This window comes from Varanus komodoensis, unplaced genomic scaffold, assembly GCF_004798865.1.
Source record: "Varanus komodoensis strain SLA01 unplaced genomic scaffold, ASM479886v1 scaffold1, whole genome shotgun sequence".
In the NCBI taxonomy this organism is placed as follows: Eukaryota; Metazoa; Chordata; class Lepidosauria; order Squamata; family Varanidae; genus Varanus; species Varanus komodoensis.
In genome coordinates this window covers 125,814,563-125,839,990 of record NW_025335268.1, presented here as the reverse complement: position 1 = coordinate 125,839,990, position 25,428 = coordinate 125,814,563, and the positions used below count along the sequence as shown (strand labels likewise).

The 25,428-nt window shown below is 40.3% G+C and overlaps 1 protein-coding gene across 4 annotated transcripts; it reads right to left on the bottom strand.

Annotated features, from left to right (window-relative positions):
• Positions 1 to 36: 36 nt before the first annotated feature.
• ZNF76 (zinc finger protein 76) lies at positions 37 to 24,942 on the bottom strand. 4 transcript variants are annotated; one of them, XM_044444815.1, is made up of 14 exons: positions 24,833 to 24,935; positions 20,925 to 21,060; positions 19,008 to 19,088; positions 17,059 to 17,136; positions 15,896 to 16,092; positions 12,999 to 13,073; positions 12,225 to 12,344; positions 11,209 to 11,284; positions 10,796 to 10,921; positions 8,987 to 9,166; positions 8,383 to 8,613; positions 8,048 to 8,187; positions 6,802 to 6,906; positions 37 to 1,163 (listed from the first exon to the last, which is right to left on the bottom strand). In XM_044444815.1, the coding sequence occupies exons 2-14, from the start codon at positions 20,995 to 20,997 to the stop codon at positions 1,086 to 1,088; spliced, it is 1,560 nt and encodes a 519-aa protein (XP_044300750.1). In that variant the 5' UTR covers positions 20,998 to 21,060; positions 24,833 to 24,935; the 3' UTR covers positions 37 to 1,085. The 4 variants fall into 4 exon arrangements, 3 of the variants coding, with proteins under 3 accessions (XP_044300750.1, XP_044300759.1, XP_044300739.1); XR_006416152.1 differs by having other exon boundaries at positions 1,103 to 1,163; positions 5,163 to 6,906; positions 24,833 to 24,937; XM_044444824.1 differs by lacking the exon at positions 6,802 to 6,906 and having other exon boundaries at positions 24,833 to 24,942.
• Positions 24,943 to 25,428: the final 486 nt, after the last annotated feature.

The window sequence follows — 25,428 nt, the reverse complement described above, 5'->3', positions numbered from 1 at the left end:
CATTTATTTATTATTGTTTAATCAATAATAGTGCAATTGTTATTTATTTTTTATTTATGGTACCATTTGGCTTCATAGAAAGGTGAGGTACAAATCATTTCAAAACAGACTGAACCATAAATCATACATGCTTCACTTATTCTTTGCCAATCATTCTGTCGTCCCAACAGGACCACAAAACCTTGTACAGTGCCATCAGTAAGGATCTGTATCAGAGACTGCTTAACTGGATTATGGTCACACAATTGTACTACCTCTTGAAGTAGAATAACAACCAAGGAGGTGGACATATGTCAATTCTTCAACAATTGCTACTCAGAAAGCAGAATAAGTTCACTGTTTTATTAAATACACACCGGAGCATTCCATTTTCTCTTTCAAGGAGTGAAAGCAGCAAATAAAATGTTGTAAAGGTCATGGATTTGTTTGTTTATTCTGCTGTTGTTGAAGTGCAATATCAGTCTTAACAGAAGGGGAGAGTGAATAAAACAGAGCAACCATGCCAACATTTCTCCTTTCCTAATGCTGTAGGCAATAGAGTTTCTCCCATGCTGGTACTTCCTATGCCATGTGTCCAAGGTAAGGAAGAGCACAGTCATCTGTGATCCCTTTTTAGACTACCTAGAACTTTAAATGCTAAATACTCTGAAATGACAAAGGTTCCAGTTTCTGATTTCCTGTGTGAGTCTTGAAGGCTTTAACTCCAAGCAATGAACAGTGAAATATAGCTGCTTCCTCCATTATCATTTAGCAGAGATGAGAAAGGTACAGAGATTGGAAAGATGTTACCCCAGAGGGTGAGGGTGGCTTTCTTCAAGTGGCCATAAAGCATGTTGCAGTGCTTAGAGGAGGATCATTTGTAGCCAAGTCTCATCCAACAGTCCATGCAGTGCCATCGTGGGCTGATCATGCTGGATAGATAGCAGCAAATATTAAGGGCTGTCTCCAGATCTGTAATTATACCCATTGCATATCTCTTGAACTTGAGGTTATGTGCACTCTAGTTGTCTATCCAGCTGCTTTTGCTCCTGCAGAGTACTCCCGCTTGTTGTGATGTTTCAGCATCCATTGTTTGACGATGAGGCTTAAAGAGTTGCAGACTCTTGCTGAATTGCTGTTGTTGCTGTGCTGATGGTACCTTCCAGGCTCTGCTGTGATTTCAACTGGAAGGAGAAAGCCAGGATATCACTCTCAAACTTGAAAGGCAATTCAAAATTAACAACTTTGGGTGAGGATGGATTAAGTAAAAACAGGGAACTTATGAATCCAGTTCATGGCTTTTTGCCACGAAAACCAATGAGCAGGAAGCAGTGTGATCTTTCCTGAAATTTTCCAAGGAGTGCAATACTTCTCATCAATGTTCCTTGTGCTACTCTGAAAATCATCTAGTTGGGACTCTGGCAATGCACTCTCTTAAAGCTCTCATAACTCTTTGACAGGGACCAGCCCTCTCTTTAGGAGTTGCTAGATTAAGAACAGGAATGCAAGAGAAGATTAATGGAAGCAGTGTCATCCAAAGCAGAACATCTCACAAATATCTCTTCTGCTTCCTGGTAATAAAACTACAGCAAGAATACATAAAACAAACAACAATGTGCTGCCTTTAATGAAAGCCAAACTCAGCTGCTACCCAACTTTCCTTAACTGTTTAGAGCTGGTTCTGAGTGTGGATGGAGTGTCCTGCATTTCCTTGTGAAATAAAAGAACATGGTTCTTATAAGGAGCTCTATTTGGTTAGGAGCTATAGAAATTATGGAGAAGCATATGGACAATAATACCAAGACTATTAACTATAATATTGTTGAGATGTACATGAGAGCCTATTCACTGGTTTGTTATTCATGTAGATGGTACACGTAGAGACAGCATTCAAATACATGTACAGAGCCATTCTGCATGATGGGATAGATATGCCACAGCTATGAAGTCACAGACAGGTCATATGAATACATACATAAAATATATGTGCTCAAATAGCAGATTCTGCACACAAAAACAGCTGTTAAAGATTCTCGTACCACCACTACTAATCAGATCACTGGAGATTTGGTGGTTGTTCTTGATGTTTTAAGGAGAGCCATTTTAAAGATGGAATAGAAGAGGCAGACCAGTCCTGCAAAGTGAACTATGAACAGCAAATAATGTTCTCAGGTACTATGTCTCCATTCCAGATGAGTATGTCAACCAGCTCTAAGATATAGTCTTAATAAGAAGACTAATTACATATAACTTCCAAAACACAATCAAGTCAAAGCAAAATACTGAATGCAAAATTAAGTTGGCTTTGTTTTGTACATACACTTACAGTCTAATAGGAGTGGTTACTGTGTGCCAGAGCCATGCAGAAGCAGAAGTGGCTTAAGGAGGAAATTAAGACATATAACATAGTTATGTAAAGTGAAACATCTGCATGGTGCAGAAAATAGGTGACAGTGTAAAAATGTGAACTTAAGAAAAAATGATAGCTGTGAATATATCGCAGACACTCAAGGACACTATAAGTGCTTATTATTGGCATGCACAAACTATTAAGAGGGTTTTTATGAACCCGAGATCATGATGAGGAAGGGTATATTTAGTAGAAATTGGAAGTCAGTCTGATAGGAGGGGTGGAGAACAGAGGCAAGGCCATTTTCTGAATTCCCCCAAACCAACAACATTTACTATGTAAAGGAGTTCTATGTATGAACTTCAAGTGCAAAGGAAGTTGTGGGTTAAAGGGGGAAATTCACAAAGGAACACATTCTTTTGGACCCACTTTCGCCTGTTCTACAGGGCAAAGTGCCTTCCCCCCCTCCCCCCAATACAAAAAGCCAGGGGGGAATCCACAAAACACTCTCTTCCTAATTCTCAAAGTGCTGTCCACAGCCTTACAGGTTGATATAAACCGTAATTACAGATCAAGAGCAACTTTAAGCCATCCAGTGCTACCACAAGTATATTCCTTCTCCCAGTATTAAAAAAGCGACTCTGGGCCAGTTTGCTGCACGATTTCCATTTTTCCCAAATCTCATCCCCATCCTGCCTTGGTTTTTTCAACACTCCTCCCACTACTCACTGACCCTCTTCTGCCCTCCTCCTGCAATATAAGGCATCGGAGGAGCTTCAGACAGCTGCCTCAGCATACACATTTTCTACAACAGTCTGTGCTGCAGCTGAATAAAATAATACCGCACCTCAAACTTGTAGTGACTACTGCTACCTTCCAGTGCAACAGCCACCTAAGAAACTAAGCCAGGTGCACAGTCTTCTGAGGCAATTATCTGATTAAATGTTAGATATGCAAAAAGGCTGGCCTACTGGGAATGATGATGAAAACCACACATCTGTACTGAAAAGTAACAAAAGGAGCACAGTTTTAAAATTCTGCTTACGCCTCTTAACCTAGCAATACTAAGGACTGGATTACTCAGGAGAAGGCATAAGCAGCAAGCTCAGAGAGCATCCAGGGAAAACCCAACCATTTACACCTTATAATAGCCACAATGTCCTTAGAGCTACCTCACAGAAGAGCATTCTTTGGAACCTCTTGCAAATCTGGACACACAGATCATTCCTACAAATCTGGCCTCACACATCTATTCGTACTGCCACATCAGATACATTGAAATGAATTTTTAAAATTATTATTTACTGAAGAAAAGGATTAATGGAAATGACTGTACCACACACAGACACACAGGAATCTCTGCCAAAATGAATTTACCACCCTCAAACACACAGGAACGAATTAATGCCCTGCCCCCTGCCTCCCACAACATGCCCAGAAACGAATTGCAATCTAACAGCTGCAACAGGAAACAAGAAATACTAAAAGTATCAACATTTAGCATATCTAAACATTGACATTTCTTGGGCAGAGTGAGACTGATAGCAAAAAAGGAAGAAAAGGCAGCTGAAACAGAGCTGCTACTTTGGTCTTGGCACCCCTGCACTTGAATAAAGTGGAGCTAACTCCTAAGTAGGCATATGATTGCGCTGCAAGGATTGTGCTGAGATAACCTTTTTTTAAAGCAGAACCAAATTTGCTTTTTTGTGAAGTCAGGCACATTTGCCAAAATAATATCATCATGGGGAAAATGAAAGAGGGAAAATACAGCACTGAAAACTGTAGACAGGGCCACATTTCCTTCTGCTTTAGCAAATGGATAGGTTTTCTGAAATACATGTATTTAACAAGGGAGCAGTGGGTGAACAAGTGCCAATGAAGAATGTTTTGTGGGGGGAAGTGGAAGAGGTAGAAAGAAAAGAAAGAAGTTTGCCTAGGTCAGGGGTCAGCAACCCATGGCTCTGGAGCCATGTGTGGCTCTTTCACCCCTCTGCTGTGGCTCCCTGTTGCTCAAAATAAGTGTCACAACTGCCAATGTGTGACATCCACCAGCACGCGATTTATTGAGCTTTTCGACCCCTGGTAGGCCAACCTTGGAGAAATCCCAGAAAAGAAAAGTTTCAGAAGAAAACAGAACGTTCAATGGTACGTGGGCAGATTCATTTGCTTTCACTGCTAACGAGACTGGTTTACCAGCATGCTTAACATGAGGTGAGAAATTGGCAAACAACAAAAAGTCAAATGTTTCAAGACATTTCCAGAATAAACACACAGCCTTTGCTGAAAAATATCCGGATGGAGATGAGAGAAAAAAAGCCATTTCAGAACTGATGCGACAGGTTGATTTGAGCAAGAATCATTTCAAGAAGTGGACCAAGCCTGCAAATTCAACTACATATGCTAGTTTTGTGGCCTCTCAGGAAATAGTCAGGCATAGCAAGATGTTCACAGATGGACATTATATAAAAGAATCTTTCATCGATTTCATAAATGCAACACACTATAATTTTTTTATACATAGCATAAAGGTAAAAACCGATATATGCATTATCTTCATTTTAGATGTCAATAGGGTTTTGCAGCTCCCGGTGTTTTCTATTCTGTGGGAAAGAGGCCCAAATGGCTCTTTGAGTGTTTAAGGTTGCCGACCCCTGGCCTAGATTATCCAACCCCACCCCTGAAACAATTTCTGCCAAGACCCTGCCCCTGAACTCCTTCTTCACACTGTGCAAATATACAGCAAACGTTTTTTGGAAAAGAAAGCAGTAGAAAGATGAGAAGTGAAGAAAGAGGGTGTAGTTAATTGGTGCCTCCAATACGACAAGTTGCTTACCTGCACAGGTGAAATAGTTTTTTCGCTTCTATCACTCGCAGCAGAATTCATTCTTTTGGGAGTAACTGCAGCCAGCTACTGGGCATCCCCTCAGTCCAGAATAAACTTGAGCCAGCTGGTGGGTGCCCTCACAGTTGTATAACATGACATAAGCATGACAGTCCTATTCTGATTGACTTCATGGACAAGAACCTTTTCCATTTAAAAAATGATACAGTATTTTGGAGGAACGAGCCCTCCATGAAGGTTTTCCCCATTTGTTCTGATAGAGAAATGCTTTGTGCATGTAGATACATGTAGAATTACCAAAAGGAAGCTGCTTGAGCAGGAGTTCAATCCTAGTTCAGCTGCCATGCCACTGCACTGCAGTAGGAGTGCTGCTTGCAGCCGTGGTGCTGCAGAAAACATAGCAAAAGGGTAAGAAGGGACACGGCAGGGTTTTTCATTGAGGGGAGGTACACTAAGGTGGTGCAAACAAGAATCCTGAAGAATTAATAATGCACACTCCTCTTTTAGGGGGAGCACAGAGAAAGGTAGCAATGACGGCTGGCAGTCATATCAATTTGAAGGCAGACTGTAACCAAGAAATAAGAAGAAGACTGAGACTTGGAAAGAGAGCAATGAAGGTACTAGAAAAGATAATCAAGTTCAAGGATGCTTCATAGGAAACCAAGGCAAAAATCATCCACATTGTTGTATTCCGAACCATTATGTATGGGTGTGAAAGCAGGACGCTGAAGAAACCTGATGGGAAAAAATGATGAGGTGGATGCATGGTGGAGCAGCGCTTTGTGAATACATTAGGCTGACAAAAAGAGGAAGAAGAGAACCCCAAATCACATCAGGCCAGAACTTTTCATGGGAGCAGAAGTGATAAACCGAACTTGTTGTACATCAAGCACATCACGAAAAGACAACACTCAGTGAAAAAGAAAATAATGCTAAGGAAAACTGAAGACAGAAGCAAGAGAGACTGGCCAACTAGGAGATGCCTTGAGTTTACAACTGCTGAGCAGGATTGTCAAGGATAGGACATTCTGGAAAACATTCATTTATAGGGTCACCATAAGTTAGAGACAACTTGGTGACAGGTAACAACCACAATCTGTGGCTTTCTATCTAACTGAAAACAATAGTCACACACTGCATCAAGGCTCAAAAAGCAAATTATATGAGCAGTATGTAATGTGGAAAATGCTGACCACAGAAATTCTTCTTCTAAGGTTTGTGTGTGTGTGTGTAGGTGCACAGGGAAAAACTGGTTAAGTTGTGAAATGAAAATAACTGCAAATCAATGTTTGAACCAAAGCAGATGCATGGGAATGCACATGCCCTAATACCACTTGACCCAACAAGATCAGAAGCAGGCTCATTCCAGGAATCAGGGTTCAACCTGATCAATTGAGGTTTCCAGGGGTGGTGTGTCACCTGCCAGGCATGAGTATCTAAGTCTGGCTTTCCTTCCATTTCTTTGTAGCTTTCTGAAAAGGAGTGTTTCAGCCTAGAGTAGCAGGAAAAGCTAGACCACACACTAACAAAATAGACATAGAAGGACCTTTATTTTATTGGTAGAAAGGAGATGCAGAGACACACTCAAGAGATATAATCCAACTTGAAATAGGATGCCCTTATATATTACCGGTACTGCAATGTGAGTGCCATTAGCCACTGCTAGCATTGCCAACTGCTGGTCATGACTGGATGAATCCTTAGATACGATTGTCCCAGAAGTGACTATGGTAACCTGAAAAACATTATATCAATGCAACCATTACATTTAAAAGAGTTCTTCTGGATTATGTTCACGTGAAGTCATTTTGAGGAATTCTGCACCGGTTCTATCTCAGCCCCATCAGCGCTAGTGATAGTCACAGCATTTGTACCAGTTGCTGAAATATTTTCCTGGGGTGGCAAAATGGTAGGCTGTGTTGCCATGCTAACATTGTCACGTGGCTACAAGTCTTTATGAGCGAGACTGACCTGCAAAAAGCAGATGAAAAGGCAGACGGACAAATCACAGGTAATACAAATTAATGCCAGTTCATGGGCTAGGAGCATGCTTTAGTTCTGATCATGGGGAATACTTGTAACCAGTGACAGAGAACCAGTTCACACAGGAGTGTTCATCATATATTTGCGCAAGAGCTACTTACTACACAGAAAATCTTCCATCACCGTCTCAAATGAAATGCTTGTTACCAACTTTACAAAGCAGGAAGACACATTTAGTTACCAGCCATCTTTTGTATAATAAGTTATGCATGAGCCAGGCCCAAAGCGAGAAAGATGGAATTAAAAAACATGGGAAGCACTGGTTTTTTTCACTTCTAGTTACAGGGAAAGCCTTTGATTCTGCGTATCTATAGCACAGAAAGTCTCTTACCAGAAAGTCCTTTAGGTAACTGAAATTTATGGTGCTAATCAAGCATCATGACTAAGATCCACTTGAATGAAGAAAGAGTACACAGTATCTTCCTGATTAACAGTGGTAGGAGTACTCCATCTGGAAGTACCCCTACATCACAAACAGCCAGTCAGAATACTACAAGGGACATTCAGTCATACTGGTATGGTTAAAAAATATGTTTGTATCATAAATGTCTCAGCAACCACCAAATTCATACTAATACCAGAAAACAAAGTCTTCATGGTTGAAAATGTTCTTGAAAGTGTCACAGAACCCCAAACCTGTGATATACCAGCAACTCAGTTCATAGAATGAAGGCTAAGTATTATTTATGCAGATGTTGCAATCAGGTATGCAAATGTTTAGGATTAAGGCATTTTCAAGGCAAAGACTTCTGATCATCTGATCTGCCCTGACCTTAGTAACAGAATTCCAAGATCTTTATGTCTCTATGGACTTCATCTCAACTTCTCAATACCTGTTCAACTCCACCCTGAGATACAAGAGCCACTGGTGTAGACATGCAATCTTCCTCCTCCTCCTCCTCCTCCTCTTCCAGCTTCACAGAAACAATACACTGGTGCTTCAGCAGAGTCATACTTTTATCAACAGTAGTTGCTGGAAAAACAAGAAAAGGAGATTCAAAGGAAGGGTCCTACTGAGTGGGGGCATTCAAGTGTCCTTAGTCCTTTCCAAGTCTCTGCAGATAAGGCAGTCACAGCAAAAAGGAAACATGAAGGGAAGTGTTAAGACCTGTCTGGTAATGAGTTGCGAAGTTGGGAATCTTCTTGCTCAGCTCCATGGCCAACTCACCTCCCATCTGCTGCTCATAGAGAGCCTGTTCGCTCTCCTCTGTGGCCTCCACCTCCCCATGTGTGGTGCGCTTATGCATAGCCAACGTAGATGTCTGGCGGTAGGTTTTGCCACAAGTGTTGCAGGTGTATGGCTTGCAATGCGTGTGAACCACATGGTGTTTGTACAGGCTGGAATATTCTGTAAAGCGTTTTCCACAGCCTGGGACCAGGCATGCATATGGCTTTTCCCCTGAGAGAGAGTAAGAGAGAAAAATGTCTCTTGCTTCACAGCAATAAATAAGGCTGCAATAGTAGAGCACACTTTCAGTACAATGGGTTTTCTTTCAAGCAAGCACATTAAATACTGCACTGTATAAGTACTTTAAGTAGGCAAGGAGAAAATATTCAGATCCAACTCCAGTGGCCTTACACCACTAATTCAACACATTTTCCCCTTTCTCTGGTTATCTTACACATGGGAGTTGATTCAGCCGAGCAAGCCCAGTGTAATTCTTCCCAAATCAATTTTCAGAAACCAGAAATGGGTTCTGGGCCAGTTTACAGATGACCACTTAAGTAACACAGCCAGTGTGAACTGTGAAAGAAAGCACACCCATATTTACCAGTATGGATTCGCATATGGTTCTTGTAGTTGGTGGCACTAGTGAACCCTCTTCCACATTTAGGCTCAGGGCACATATATGGCCGTTCACCAGTGTGCGTACGGATGTGGACTTTGCGTATATTGGAGGTGGTGAAAGAGCGACCACAGCCTTCAAAGGGGCATCTGAATGGCCGTTCACCTTCAGCAGAAGAAGCAGAGAAGAGTCTTAGTGAACTGGTAAAAGTATGAAAGATTTGAGACAGGGTTCACTCCTTCCTACATGCACACAAAACTGCACTAAACTGTGTGAACTGCACATTGTCAGACCAGACACAACAATGGCAGCTGTCTTCTATCTCTATTAGTTTCTGCTTCATTTCACTAAACTCAAGATAAGAAATGTGAACCTAGAATCAGCATGACAATTTAGAAAGCTAAAATATATTCCTCAGATGGCTACAATTTGAGCAATGCTTGAGTCCGTGTACTACAAAGTCTGATGAATTTTACAGCCTCCAGGATTGAAGACAGGGATGGGCAGACAGCTGCCCATTAATGCTTTGTTTTAAATAGTGGGCCATACTCAAGAGGCACAGTAACATGCTAATGCATCAGTGCATAATCCTTCCCTCAGCACTATCTTGACTGGGATCCATGCAGAGCAAGTCCAAGGCAAAAGGAATTGCTGAAAATGGAAGCAAGGAAAATGTCCTTATTCCCTATACAGTCCAGGGAGTCATATGGCTAATGAGGTGGGTTAGAAATCCAATACATAAATAAATACTGCTTCCAGATGGCATCCTGGACAAAATTGATAGTGTGAACACAAAATTACTAGGAGAAATAGTTGGAAAGGACTTGATGGAGAGGGTATAATCTGGGTCATAAACTTAACTTTATCCACACAAGTTGCACACTTAAGACAGTTCTTACCATAGGAAGCTGGAGATGGATGCATTTATTAAAAATGTATTGGGTTGCATCCAGATTTAGTCCGGTTTTGAGTAGGCCCATCCCTGTGGAATCCCTGAGGATTTTAAGCACGACTAACTCTGGATCCAACCCACTGTGACTCATTTGGATTTTTTTTTTTTTCGATTTATATCCTGCCTTTTTCCTACAAAGGGCTCAAGGCAGCTTACATCATTCTCCTCCTCCATCTTATCCCCACAACAACAACCCTGTGAGGTAGGTTGGGCTGAGAGTCTGTGACTGGCCCAAAGTCACCCAGTTGGCTCCATGGCTGAGCGGGGACTAGAACCCAGATCGTCTGAGTCCCAGTCCCATGCTCTTAACCACTACACCACACTGGCTCTTAACCATTACACCACACAATTTCATGCCTATTAACTGCCAGCAACCACAAGGCTGAGGATTATATATGCAAAAACCCTAAAATATTAGACAGCCACCCATCTTTCAGGATATCGCTTATTTCCATGTAACCTCTAGTATGTCACACCTCTTCCTTTGTAAACCAATCCTAATTCTCCTGCAGAAGCCTTCCACATTGTTCACAGGAGCTCATTCCCTGGCTTTGCCTCCTCCTTTGCTAAACCTGCTTTTGCCAAAACTCTAATCCACTCTTAAACACTGTGCTAAAACTTAGGCAATTCAAGGCAATTAGTCAAGAATGGGTGGTATAGAAATTAAATTTATATACATGTCCACAATTAAAATATCCATTAAAATAAGGATTTGGTACAGAGTTGGACTTTACATATATGTACATCTTTTGGATCTTTTTGAAATATTTGGGGTTTTCCCCACGATAAATTTCAGTTCATATTTAGCTCCAAATTAAAAGAACCAGTCCTGCAAAACAGACCAGTGTGTGTCCGGATATGTTTCTGCAGGTCTCCCGAGGTCTTGAAGGCTTTGGTGCATAAGTCTTCTGGGCACTTGTATGGCTTCTCACCCGTGTGGGTTCTCACATGACTTTTTAGGCTATATCCTGTAAAGGAAAAGTCTGTCTAAAGTTAACACAGTCACAAAACAGTGAATACAACACAGTTGCAAAAGACCTTTTCCCAAACATAGCATGAAGGTAGCTGGGAATGCTTGGGTGATCTGGAACTACTTTCTCTACACTTAGTCCGATGACATCAGCTTTCTAAGCTCAGAACTGTTTGGATAACTACACCAGGATCTTCATTGTCAGACATGCATAATTCTAACAGAGCAATAGAATTCCTCATTCTTTGTGTTTTATTTAGTGTTATAATGAATGGCCTACATTACCTGTAGCAAAGGTTTTTCCACAGCTTGAGAAGTCACATCTATATGGACGATCACCTGTATGAACACGCTCATGCACCTTTTTAGAAAAACAAAGACACACTGAAAGCAACAATTCAAATTTGAAATCCAGGGAAAAAGAGGCTTACACTCAAACTTTCTAAATTTCTCTAGTCCTATTTTCCTAGGATGTTTTCAAATTGACCAAAGTTCCCCCATTACATTTGAATTTGGGGGAATTATAATTAGTTCAGCTTCAAAACAAGCCTGGATGAAATTGTGGTTTATGATCCTGGCACATTTACTAATAATAGCTTAAACTAACTAGGTCTCCACAAACGCAGGTGTATAACTAGACACTGTGATTAGCTTAAAAATGATGCATGATATGAAAACATATGTTTTCCCATGTTTCCATCCTGTTGTTTATGTTGTTGATTTTTAAATACTCTGAATGTTTATATAGACAAAGATCAAATCAAAACTCTTAGTCCTCTAAGTCAGTGGTTTTCAACCTCCAGTCCATGAACTGGTGCCAGTCTACAGGATATTTCCTGCTGGATGTGTGTGTGTGTGTGTGGGAGGGTGCGTCCTGCTCACCACAGACTGGCACAGGGACTGGCTGTGCTCCACCATCTCTTCCTTGGTTGGTGTCACGTTTGCGGGGAGTGTGCTGGTGTTGCCGGGCGGGGGGGGGGCAGAAGAGGAGAGATGGTTCAGTGGGACCCAGGTGGGAGCCATGCTGCAGCAATTTCAGTATTTTGTTCTTTTGTTGGCATTTTTTGTTGCTTTGTTTCTGGTATTTTGGAGAATTTTCATTTTTTGATATTGTGTTTGGAAAGTAATTCATAGGATATTGTATTATGTGTATGGTGCTCATTGTTTGTGCTTCAGTGATCCCAAGGTGGATTTCCTGTTTTCACTGGTCTCCAGCTGTGGAAAGGTTAAAAACCACTACTCTAAGTAGCAACATTATGAACTTAGGATGGGTTGAAGGCTTGGGAGGCATGATAGCTTACCTTCAAATGATGGGATGTGGTAAAGAGGCGGCTACACCCAGTGTATTCACAACGATATGCTCTCTCAGGAACCTTTGGTCCCTTCCCATTGCTCTTCACTTCCTCCTCCTGGAAGCCCTGCTACATAACATGAAAGAAGGTGGACTTGAAGGACCATGTGCAACTGACCATGCCCCCTACCCACACCCCTTACACACATATTAACAATGGAGTTACATCAGAACCCAAAGCAGAACTTAAGGCAGGAGTTCTGGATATTTTCAGGGGAGAGGGGTTAAGCCACCTTGAGAACCCATATTAGTGGAAAAGGCAATATAAATGTGCAAAATATGTTCCAGACTTATTTTTAAAATTTCTGTAGCAATTATGAAGTGAGAAGAGATTTCTTCCCCCTGCTTTGTACGTTTTAACCAGCATTGCAACAAGTCACTGGTAATATTGGAGAGAAATGAGGAGCGTGGCCATGAGGGGAAGGGCCTTCTCAGCAGTGGTGCTCCAATTATGGAATCAGCTTCCCAGGGAGGTGCTGACCCTTTTTACATTTTGCTGCCAGCTTAAAACCATGCCCATTATTTTAATTGGTGAATAGAAGACTCTGATTTGACACTGGTTTTATATATGATTATTAGTTTTCTGTGGATCAGTTGTTATTGTGCCATTATATTATTATTTTTAACTCAGTTCATTGTGTTTTATTATATCTGAATTTTTATTATTATGATGTATTTGTTTCAGTCCTAGGGTTAATTGAAATGTAACATTGTGAAATCAAACCTGTGAAATAACATTGCAGGAATCGCTGGATTGAAAGTGACAGATGCTTGCCATTCCATCCTCTTCCTCGCAGACCTGCAAGGCAGAGTCTTAGTAAGTTCAATGGACCACTTGCAGAGTAATTAGCTAAAACAAGGTCCTCTGTGCAGATGGCAAGTTGCAAGCCTGGAACCCTTTTAAAAAATGCTATTTACTGTAGCAGAGAAGCTAGGGGTTTGTCTTGACTCATAGTTGAACTGGCAATTATGTCTATACTTCCGACAGACAGTGGGAAAAAACATATTTTGTCTGTACTAACATTCACTGGGTTGCCATGACACAACAATCCATCATGAGATGTCTGGGTCTGTACGATACAACCAACTCCCACAAGGTGGCTTCTTTGGGAGCAACAAACCACCCAGATGCCCCATTGCTTGCTGTAGGTGTTGTTGAATCTACAATGACTTGCCATATCATCTGAACCCAGGACATCATGGGTTGTGCGAAGCAGCAAATAAGCAGCTTTGCAAGAGTGAAAAAAAACTCTTGCTGTTCTTGGCATGTTCACTTATGCTGTTACCAGTGAGAGTTGTTCCTCAGACTCTCAAGCAGCACTTTAATCATAGCAGTTCATCACCTTAAGAAAAATGGCCGAGATGTGGGCAAGTATCTGCATAATTTTCTGTTTAGGTCTGTCTTTCAGAGTTACACAAGTGTGCTCTTTTACCTTTCTGATATACACAGCCTTGCCTGGTCTATTGCCTTGTCAGTTATAGCTGCCAAACAGTAACAGAATAGGAAAGAACCAAGGATTAGATTTAAAGTCCTACAAGATGAAAGAGAGGAGGTCTCACAGTACCTAATATCAAGTTGTACTATTATGCAGCTGGACTGGTTTGGATTACAGATTGGATTATAAATCCTAATGAAAGATTAGTGAAATTGGAAACAGCAGATTTGAAAGAAAGAATACATAATTATTTGTGGGCTACAGAATCAATCAAAAAAGCTTTAACAAAACAATAGGCATGCATTAGAGACAGTTCAATAAGAATTTAGTGTACCATAAGAAGAACTAGCCCTCCAATTTCTCCTTTGATGTCTCTAATAGATACATATTTTGATAAGCATTTAAGTAAAAGCAAAAACTGTATAATATTTGAAGATATGATTGATCAACAAGGAGGAATCAAGCCTTGGCAAAAAGATGACGAAAAATAGATAGGATGGCTTTTTTACTATGAATTTATTTCAACACTAAAAAGGAAAATTCAAACAGGAAAAGGCACTATAAGAAACTTGACAGAATTTGAAAAGTTGATTACACAGCAAAAAGGCCTCATTAGGATGAATGTATAACCAATTATTCTAATATGATACTAAAACTGAACAAATTAAAACATGTATGATAAGTGGGATGCAGAATTTTGAGGAAGAAATACCTTTCCATCAGTGGGAAACTTTGTGGACAAAGGATATAAAATTCACAGCTAGTCTAGCACTAGGACAAAATGGTATACTATTTTTTCATTGGTATATTACACCAAAAGTTATTGTGAAAATGGATAAGAATTATAATAGAAAGTTCTGGAAATATAAAGTAGTTCATGAGACTTTTTATCGTATGTGATAGGCATGTAATAAAGTTAAAATTTTGGGGAAAGAAATAAATGCATAAATATAGAAAAAATAAAATTAAACTTCCTATGAACCCTAAGAATATGCTACTGAATATTGCACCAGAAATTCTGCTGGGGAATATGACAGTTATTTAAATATACAATAACAGCAGATGGAATTATAATAGCATCAAAATGGAAAGCAGATTACCCCACTAAAGATGATTGGAAAAATAAGCTAGCTGAATATGCAGTAATGGCAAAACTAACTAGTTACATAAATAGAAGCCTAGCTGAAGAATTTAATGATAAATGGAAAGTTTATTATAAACAATCTACTTAATAGAGCATGTAAAAATATCATTAGTGAGTTATAATTTTAGTAACAAATTCTTTGTTGTTATTAAAAAAATAAAATTTAAAGGAATGGAAAATAAGTCAGTATTAAGACTTATAAATTAGAATAATTGCTCTATAATTGCTCTATAATTTACTTAATTTAGTAAATTAAGTCTAAATAATTTAACTGTGTGTAGAAGAAGGAATGACTAATGACTTTTTGTGAAAGTTTTTGATCTTAATATCATATGTAATATTTGTGTAAGATCCATTGGCATCGTTTTTCTTTTTCTGTATTCTACTTTTTAATAATAATAAAACTGTAACCATGCAAGACTGCATGTGTGGTACACTGTAAACAGCTGACATCTGTCAAGTGCCAAGCCATTAAATGCACTGGAAAATGGGGAAACAACTGCAAAGCTAAGTGCACCTAAGGGGAATGTGTAGACCCACCCATTAGTGAGGTGTTCCTCTGTGTTTTGAATTTTCATCTGGCATGTGCCTTCTACCTTCAGGACAGTTTCCAAGTATCCAACTAGTCCAGGAGAGGGAGATCTCAAGCGTAGCCTTTTTCACAGTAGGCCAGCTGGAAGAATGCCAGGAACTGTAGGATTTTCTCTTGGGATTATGCATGAAGCAAAGGAACTGTGAACCTGGAGATCTGTCTTACCTTTTCACATGAACTTATTAGGTAGCCAAACAGAAGCCACTCTCTCAACTCCCCATCCCACCATCAGCAACCCCTGAACCACTATTCCAATTAGAATAATTTAATTCTAATGAGCTACTGTTTCTCTCAGCCCTGACACAATACTGTCTGCATTAAATTAAATACAATAAAGGATTACTGATATGTAAGTGAAACATTCTGTACAATACTGAATTATCCTAAATGTTTTATTTTAATCTCCCTATGGGTTGAGATTGTCTGCAGAAGTAACAGAATATCCTCACCTTGTAATCCTTGAGGACAGAAACAGTATCAAGATCAAAGTTTTCATCTTTCTCTCCAATGGCCAATTCTTCCAGCCCAACATCTGTTTGTACTGCCATGATGGTATGGCCCATTGGCATGGAAACAGGACGGTGTATAAAAGCTGTGGATCCATCTTCCAGCTGGATTGTTTCCAGGGTGTTGGGGTCATAACCCTCTGGAGTGGACCACAAACACTGTAGTAGCACATGTCAGCTCTAATTGCTACTTATCTACCTCTTGATCATTTAGAGCTGGTAAAAGATGAAGAGTTAAGAGCATCAATGGCAAATTCTTAACTGCAATTCAAAATTCAATCTTGTATACCAACTCTATTTGTAGCTAAAGACTGCAACATGAAAAGCATACCAGAATCAAAGAGGCAGAATCAGTTATACAGACATATTTTTAAAATGAAGTTCATAAATGATCCCACTCAACTTTATTTTGTTTGGAGAGCAATCCAAATAAAGTTGTTGGCTTATTTGTGCTAGTGAGGATAAAGACACAGACTACATTCCCAATCCTACAAACCATGCTTTGGAGCCTCAGAAAGAAGTGACAAGCTTGACCTCCCCACTGTTTTCCAACATCTGTAGGGGGCTTCCAGATGGAGGACTGATAACAGTACCAATTGGAAGGCACCGTGCAGCATTTCCATCATTTCCCCTTAATTGTCCATCATTATCCTTCCCTTAATGGATTTTCTTCAGCAAGCAGAAAAATGGAGGGGAAACATGGAAAGGCTCTTACTGCAAGACACTGTCATCTGCACCCCTCAGAAAATCCATGGTCACACCCTAACAGATAGGCTAAACAGGAAATCTGTGTTTTCAATGTACCCTTCAATCCAGGATTGATCCCTAAAGAGGCAAGGAGTGTCTCACTCATTCCTAGTTCTCCAACCTATGGTCTGCCTATGACACAAGGTTCCCAGCACCAATTGTCACTTCATTTTATTGACTTAGACAACTAAGCACAATGGAGGTGTAGTATAATTAAAAATTATAAAAGCATTCTAAATCAGGGAGTTGTAACATTAAAAAGCATGCACACGTAGTCATAGCTATATCACACTCCTTAGAGCTCAAGGTATGAATTATGCTTTGTAGAAGGAACGGAAGAATAAAAAACTGATAGCTACCTTTGGGAGCATGATGTATAAATGCCATGGTACCATCTTCCAGTGCCACTGGCTGACCATCTTCAAACATGATAGCCTCTACAGAACAAACCAGAACAGACACACTTAACCTGACATAAAGTCCCTTCACGCAGTTTCTCATTCTACAAACAAAGCTTATTTAGGAAGAACTGAGAGTTCTTGTCAGAGCTTATTCACAGATTTAAGGGCTCTTCCACCTTAGCCCTTGAAGAATAAACATTCCCTGTCTGTCCAACAGTGGTCAGAAAACATACTTTAACTGTATGTGAATACAGAAATACAACCGTCACAGTCATTCCACATAGTCACTGCTCAACCAACCACTTATCCCAGCGTGAACCTACTTGTACACTATGAGCTGCCATCCAAGGTGCACATCCAAGCACACCTTCTGAGAGAGGCTCAAAGAATAAGAACAAGGGAGAGGGCCTTTCCAGTGTTGGGCTCTCAACTGTGAAATGCTCTCCCCAGGTGGTTTCACCTGTCAGTCTTGTATGCTGTTAAATCCCTAACGCTGAAAATACAAGTAGGCTTCTTAGCAAGTCCTGAGATTTTTATTGTTGATTGTTTGATATTTTTGTATGTTAAGTTATATTGGATTTTAATGGTTTTAGTCTTTATAAGCTGCCTGGAGAACTTTGGTTACTGGGCAGAACTGAAAAATAGTAAATAAAAAGAAATTAAACAACAGGGAAATGATAAAATGTTCCGTCAACTGCAAAGTTTCTTACAAACTTGTGGTAAACTATAACATCTGAAAGAAGAGTCTTCCTTCTTGCTATGCTACTTAATTACATGCAAAGGATTTTTAAATTTTAGTCTTTACATCAGGGGGCAGACAATGACTTGCAATCATTGGTAATGCAGTCCAGAACTCTACTAGTTGAAGTCTACATAAACTTATTCTGCCAAATAGTTTGTAACATGGTTCTCAGGTAAGATATTCAGGCTCTTTCAGTTGGGTTATATATTTTTTAAGACTAGCAGCACAATCCTAGACTTCTGACTAAAGTAAATGGTACTTATGCCTATGTAAGTATGAATAGGACTGCAGCCTAAGGCAAACAGACATAGTAGCATGGTTCATTGCACTTAATAGGTCATTTCTGAGTAAACACAAATAGATCTGACCTACTTGTGACATGTTTTACAAGAAATAATATTTTTGCAGGAGCTTTCGGCGCCAGGCGAAGACCTTTTTATTTAAGCGGCATTTTAACTGTTAGTATTACTAGATTTTATCTGGCCAGGGCGGCTTATTTTATATTGTATTTTTGTATTTTTAATTTAAGGTTTATATTTATTGTAATTTATATTATAATTACTTTTAATTTATTGTTGTAAGCCACCCCGAGGCAAATGGGGCGGCATAAAAATGTTTTAATAAATAAATAATAAATAAATAAAGATACCAAGCATCTTCACTCATTTATTAGATTTATATCCTGCTTTTTTCTTACAATGAATTCATAGTGGCTTACATCATTCTCTTCCAGCTGCTCTCAATCTTATTCCCACCCACAACAGTCCCGTGATGTAGGTTAGGATGAGTGTCTGTGACTGGCCCAAATTCATCCAGTTGGCTCCACAGTGAGTGGGGACTAGAACTTAGATTGCCTGACTCAGTCCCATTCTCTTAACCACTACACCACATTGGCTCTCATAAATAATCCCAATGACTCCAGCAATTCTTACCTGTTCTATCTCAGAATGATTCTCTTGAGTGATTTGCAAACTTAGATACAACGTCCACCCAAATGGATGTGCAGAACTCTTGAACTCATGCACTATATGCCTCTATAGCCGCTTGATGTCAATAAAGATGCACACAGAAAGAAAACTGAGGGGAAAAACCAATCCAGCAGTCTGTACAGTCAGTTAAAGCTACCAAAAAGTCTACAGCAGGCAAATGAATGATTTCTCCTCACCTTTTTGCAATGTAACATGTTGTACAAAGGCTGTGGATCCATCTTCAAGTTCAATCACCTGCCCTTCAATTAACTTTTCTTCTGAAACATGTGAAAAAGAAAGTTAAAACATTGAAAAAACTTCCAGGTTTATGAAGCTGAAGTGCTTGTATGGTTACTCAGAAGCAAGCCCCTCTAAATTCAACAGCAGTATGCCGAGGATTACATTAGCTCTCTTTCCTTCTACTAAGGAAATAAATGGATCAAACTGCCAGGCACCTTTGTATGCAATATATGTGTATTATAACAAGATCTTCTAATGGTTTGAAGAAGGAAATGTCATTCCTTCCTCATATTCTTGGAAAATGCCTAGTAATTCCTTAACCAGAGTATACCTTACAACCAAGGTAGCCTTAAACTAAGAACCTGTTGATTATTCTCTCACTTTTTATAGTATACTTCTAATTGCAACACTGTATTACAAACTAGAAGTCAAATTGGTTTCTTTGTTGCAGCAGCTGTACTCCCAAGCCTTATTTGTGGTCAACGAACATTCACAGATAACTTTCTACTTCTCTTCTTTCTAGAAGCATTCTACTCCTTATTTTAGGAAGCTACCAACTATCTGATGCCCTCCAGATGTGTTGAAATACAGTTCTCACAACTGGCTGGGATTAGTGGAATTATAGTCCAATGGATCTGGAGGGCACCAGGTTGGGGAATGCTGTTTCAGCAGTCCCAATAATTAGCAAACTGCACAAATTTTAAATACAAGCAAGCTGTGACTTCATAATCTCATTCTATAGAAGATCTTGCATTCCTCTAATAACTGCTGAAAAGTACCTTTCTGCAGATTCTGAACTTTTGTCTGCTCCTGATAGCCCACTGAGGATCAAGTGGAATGCCAGAGCTCTTACCTAATTCAGAAACTTAAATGAAAACAGCAGCCTTCATTTGATGAAAAAGCCACTGCATGTTCATCGCTTTAACCATACACATCAGTTGAATTCTCTACACAGAGTCCTAACCAAGCAAAATCCTGATTCATATGACATCCACATATATGTGCTCCTTTAAGGATGGAAGGACAACACAACTGGGTAGCTGCAGTGATTCCATCAGGTGAAACACGTGCATCATGGTACTTCAGGTCAGGGATGAGCCCTATGCCCCACTGGCTGTTGTTGGCCTGGTACTTCTATCATCACTGACCACAGGCCATGCTATTTGTGTCTGACAGGAATTCATAATGTGGGGTGGTAATGTCCACCGATGCCTGCAGGGCCCCATGCTGCCCATACCTACTTTAGATAAATGGTGGAGGGAAGAGTAGGCTTCTGTTTCTCCACCAGTTGCCCAGATAATTGACTGAAACCTACCATGCCCTCTAAAATATACACAATAAGAGTGGCGGCTAAGATTAGTTGTGTCAGGACTTGATGCATGTAGAATTTGCCTGCGGATCTTTAGCAGCAGGATATTCACTTCTAGTTGAGTTTGTACTAATTTCTATTAAGGAATTTGTCATTAAGTCAAAAATAAACAATTCAACTAAATAAATAACACACACAAGTATGATAGAAATCAGTTCTAATTATTTCCATACAATTGGCATCTTACCACCTACCTCTGACCAGAAAATATATTTCGTTTAGTAAGTCCTTGAATGCTTTCAAACTAAATGCTACATGTCCAGTGCTTTGGTTTTGCAAGATTTTACATCCTACCAACAGAAAACAACCTTAATCCCTACATTTTTGCATGGGTTAATTTTTTTTAAATATGCACAATTTATCCAGTAGAAACTAAATGAAAAACCTTGGCTATATATCCTATTATACTCCCACATGTGTGCAATCCTCTGAGCATATGTTCTCTGGTTTGTCCCAGTCTCACTGACCACATCCAGACAGCTACCCCTGCTGTGAAGTGACTCACCACTGTCATCTTGCTGAACAAAGGCTGTTGTCCCTTCAGAAAGGGTCACTGCCGGTAGCCCCAAGCTCTCCATTCTGCTCTGATGGTGACTTCTCAGACATTAATTCCACATCTAAGGCTGTTTTCTGTGGTAGAACTGAAATATAAATTGCAAATTGCATATCTATCTATACGCTCCTCATTTCTTCTGAGAAGTATCTCAAGCAAAATGCCTTGGATAAGAATTTATGTCTCATAAAAGCTCTTTACCTCTGTGTTCAGAAGCAATAGATTTCTGCTGGGGACAAAGAGCAGGGGAAAGTCATTGCCTATATTCTCTAAATGTGCATTTTCAAGAGGCATCTAGCTGGTCCCAGTTGGAAACAGGATATTGAACTAGGTGTACTTTGGGTGCGAATCAACAGAGCTACTCTTGAATTCTGAAGATTCTATTATAGGAGAATGTATATTGAATAACTTATCCAGCTTTACTAGTAAAGTAAGTAGATATAAATGAGTAACACACATAAATATACAAATGGCACATAACCAGCAATTGTCTTTTTCTCCCAGCTTAGAGTTTGATTAAGTCTCTCTCGTTACACGTCCAAGAGAGCTAGGATACCTGGACAAGAGTAAAATGGCAAAAACAAGCCCCTCTCTCACAGGTACCCAGCTCACCATCGCTGGGTCTTGAGGAGTTTCATGCTTCTGTGGCATGTAATGAACTTTTACATTAGCAGATCAACAAGCCCAAAGGTGAAAATGGGAATGGAAAGGCAGATTGTCACTGTGTTTTCTCTTAAACCTGAAAACAGTCTAAAGCCTGATTAGCCTGCTAAGACAAGAGAAGTTATTTCTACAGCACAGGTTAGAACTATGCAGAATCCCAACTCCAAACTTAGTTTTCAGGATGAGCAAGTTTTCAGAGGTGTTGAAAACATCTGAACAATAATAATTTGTTCCCAGTTGGTGCAGGTCTGTATTGCTGGTGCTAAAGAAGACTTGCTTCCTATTCCTTTTCCTGCAGTGCAAGGCTTTGCTAGCAGTAGCCCACTCTACCACTCGGCAAAAATCATACATGTGGTATTCTTGTGTTATATCTGGACTGTAGGTTTATAAACAGCCCTTTTTAAAAGAAGAAACAGCATTTAACATTAACATAAACTAAAAAGTAATGTAGGGAAAGGAAAACAGATGGCCCTATGGAGGTACCAAAGTTCCTTCTTCTGAAAGATTCCAGAAATGATAATAGGTATTATTAAATGTGTCAAACCGTCATTGATTCTTATAGGTTGTCAGTAAGTACTTAGTCATTACTCCTCACTTTGGTTATCAAATCTCTGTATATGGGTATGGTAGGACACTTCCTCTTACAGGGTCATAGTATTTTGACTGTCAAGTGGAGACTAAAATGCAAATCCCTATGTGGGCATGTCAGGACATTCCCTCAGTAGCTGTTGTTGGGGCTAAAAAAGTAGATGTAAATGAAAGCAAACTGAATAATTTATTGACAGAATTATCCAGGAGATCCTGTAATCAAGCACAGTGAGTAATGACACTAAGAGTGAGATAAACTGGAGCTCTTTTGATACTGAAGAATTGGGAAATGTGGAACACCAATAGGCAGTTACAGTCTCCCGGTTAAGCTGGCCCTAGGCTTCATAAAACAACCTGAATGCACATGAATCTCTAACAGATTTCAGTAATGAAAAAGGCAATCATTACAAAACTAAGGGTCCCATGGAACTGCTTTCTTCAACATACAAATGTTCCTTTTAATTAAAAAAGGGGGGCATGGGTAGATGGCAATATCATTATGAAAGCTAGCTTACACTGTCAGACAATGGGTCTATCTAGCCCTGTTTTTTCTCTTCTGATTCCAAACAGCTCTCATAGGTGGAAGTCTTTCTCAGCATTAGCAACCTGAGAACCTTTTAGTGTAGATGCCATTGAATGAACCCTCTGCATGCAAGAGAGGAGAAAAAATAGGATGGTGAAGTGTTAAAGGGAAAGTTCTTTACAACTGCTGGAGCTGAGCCAAGGAATAGGCAAAGGTGTTAATGGAAATGATGCATGAACAGTGAGTGTTGCATGCATATGGTCTGAAGATGAACCAACCATCTGGAGAGCTACTGAGGTAAATGTATCTTGCATTTCACAGAACAGAAGGCCTGCACATGTGCTGAGGAAAGAACTTCTTAGATGGTCTATCATGAAATGGAAGGAAATGGATTAAGGAACAGGAAATTCAAAAGCTCCCCCCCCCCCCAATACATTACAGGCATGGTGAAGAACTCATGAAAACATTTAAGAAGCGAAAAAGTGGAACGGGGAGAAAAAAACATGCAAGTTGTGCCATTTCAGGAATAAATGTAACCGGTACAGGGTTTTATATTGAAGGATTTTCCTTAATATCTTGCAAAGTAGAAGGGAAACACAATGCTTAAGTTTATTTATTACATTTCTACACCACCCAGGGTAAGCAACCTGGTGCACTCGAAGATGTTTTCAACTACAGTTCTTATAAACCTTGAACAATGACCATACTAGTTGGGGTAATGGGATCTGCAGTACTGATTGTCATTGTTTTTGCAGAAAAGCAGATAAGTAAAACACACAAATAAAAAAATGGTGAGCAAGATTTAGAACATAAGACTCTTGCTTTAAAACACAAGACACTGCATTAGACTGAGTCAGCCCATTAGACCATATGTCTTGATACTGTCCACAATGATTGGCAGTGGCTCCTTAAGGAAGAGCTACAACCCCTCCCCATTGTTGGTGCTGTTGCTTTTCATGCACCTAAGAAAGCATATTACACACAGTGCTCCTTTGCACTCCACTCCCCTTTGCTGTCAGCATGAAGGGAACTAACAATACTTTGCATTCATAAATCACCTCCCAAAGTGTTATAATTTCATGTTGTTTTATTAAAATATAATAAAACCAGCCTTATTTGAGATCCAAGTTTTAATTTTTTAAGAAAGCTCTGACAGAAATGAAGGGAATGACAGAATGAGTTTGGGGGAAAAGCTGAATGCAAAGGGTGGTTTTGAATGATTGGCTGCAGGCTTAGGGTACAATGTAATAGCTGGGTAACAGTGCACAGGAATCACTGAAGGTATGTGACATTGCAGCTGAAGATGCAACCACCAAAGCTGGAGAGTTAGTATCTGAATCTCAGATGTACAACTGGGTCTTCATTTAGGCAAGAGAAACCGGGCCAGAAGGCTTTTACAAAAACACACCGAAGGGGAAGAGAATAGAGTTAGAACATTTTCTCTAAAATACTATTCTGCAGTCATTTTTTTCTGGTCATACTCCTGTGTCCACAGATGCACTACAGGCAAAATATAATCCCAAATGTAATTCCTACTATAGAAATCCATGGATTGAAAAAAGGTTATACTGCTTCCAACGCAGCAATGATTAGGCCAAAAGAGACCTGATGGAAGAGTCAGTAACCCAAGTAAGCCAAACACCTTTTCTCCATGTCCCTGTGAAAAGTCTCCTTGTGCCTTTAACAGGTTCTAGCAGGCAGAAATTCAACAGATGCAGTTTCCCATCACAGCTAAGGAGTTTTACCCGACTTTCTGCCCACCGCACAGCTGTCAAAGAAGGGAAAGTGGGAATCCTACCTCTTGGGTAGGAATTTGAGATGCAAGGAAAGGATGCGAGAAAGGACACAAAACAGAAAGCGCTACTGTTTTCTTTGCGCAAAAGGGGGGAGGTGAAGGGGGAGCTTTGGCACCTAGGAAGGCGCAGGGTCCTGGCGGAGGGGAGTTGGGGACCTTCCCCTTTTTCGCTTCCGAAGCAAAAAGAGTGGAGACTGGGCCAGAGCGTGTCGGCGGAGGAGACAGAGAATCCCTCCTCACAAGCCGGGGCTGCGCATCTCCCCTCATCCCCGCCTCCCGCTCGGAACCGACCTGTGGAGGGCCGAGTCCGCCGCCTGACCGCCATGCACTGGGCCTCACCCACAGCGACCGGCCCTGCAGCCTGTATGGAGAACTTTGCATCCAGCCCGCTCCCCTGCTCATCGCTTGTCATTCAGGTTCCGGGGCCGCGCAATGGTCCTCTACACAACCCGGAAAAGGAAAGCGAAGCTCCGATATTCGCTAGTACGCATGCCTCGCATTGTGGGCATGCGCAAGAAGCAGGGCGAAGCATCTGCCCTTTTCCTGCCCTTTTCCGCGTGCGAGTAAGCTGGCTACCGGCAGGGAGTGGGCCGGTAGTGTTGCCTATAGATCAAGATCCTTTTTTTGCAAAAACAGTTCGTAACCCACGAGGACATTATTGAAATCGTGTGGTTTATCATAGGTGTCTTCCCATTTCTACCTGAAGCACCCAGGTAGACCCAGAGCTTATTCCGCTACATGTTTTCAGTTCCTATGCTGGCTGGGGAATACTGAAATTGTAGGACTTTTTCCTGACTAAATATACATAGGAATTCGCACCCAATTTGTGAACAGTTGTACCTTGTAGATCAGCCTGATGCATTTGGAGGGTCCCAAATTGGAGAAGA

Coding starts and splice junctions, on each gene's coding strand:
- ZNF76 (XM_044444804.1), bottom strand. CDS start 20,997: ATGGAGAGCTTGGGGCTACCGGCAGTGACCCTTTCTGAAGGGACAACA. Junction 12,345..12,998: donor CCTGCAATGTTATTTCACAG/GTTTGATTTCAC, acceptor CATGTTATGTAG/CAGGGCTTCCAGGAGGAGGA. Junction 8,614..8,986: donor CCATATGCGAATCCATACTG/GTAAATATGGGT, acceptor ACTCTCTCTCAG/GGGAAAAGCCATATGCATGC.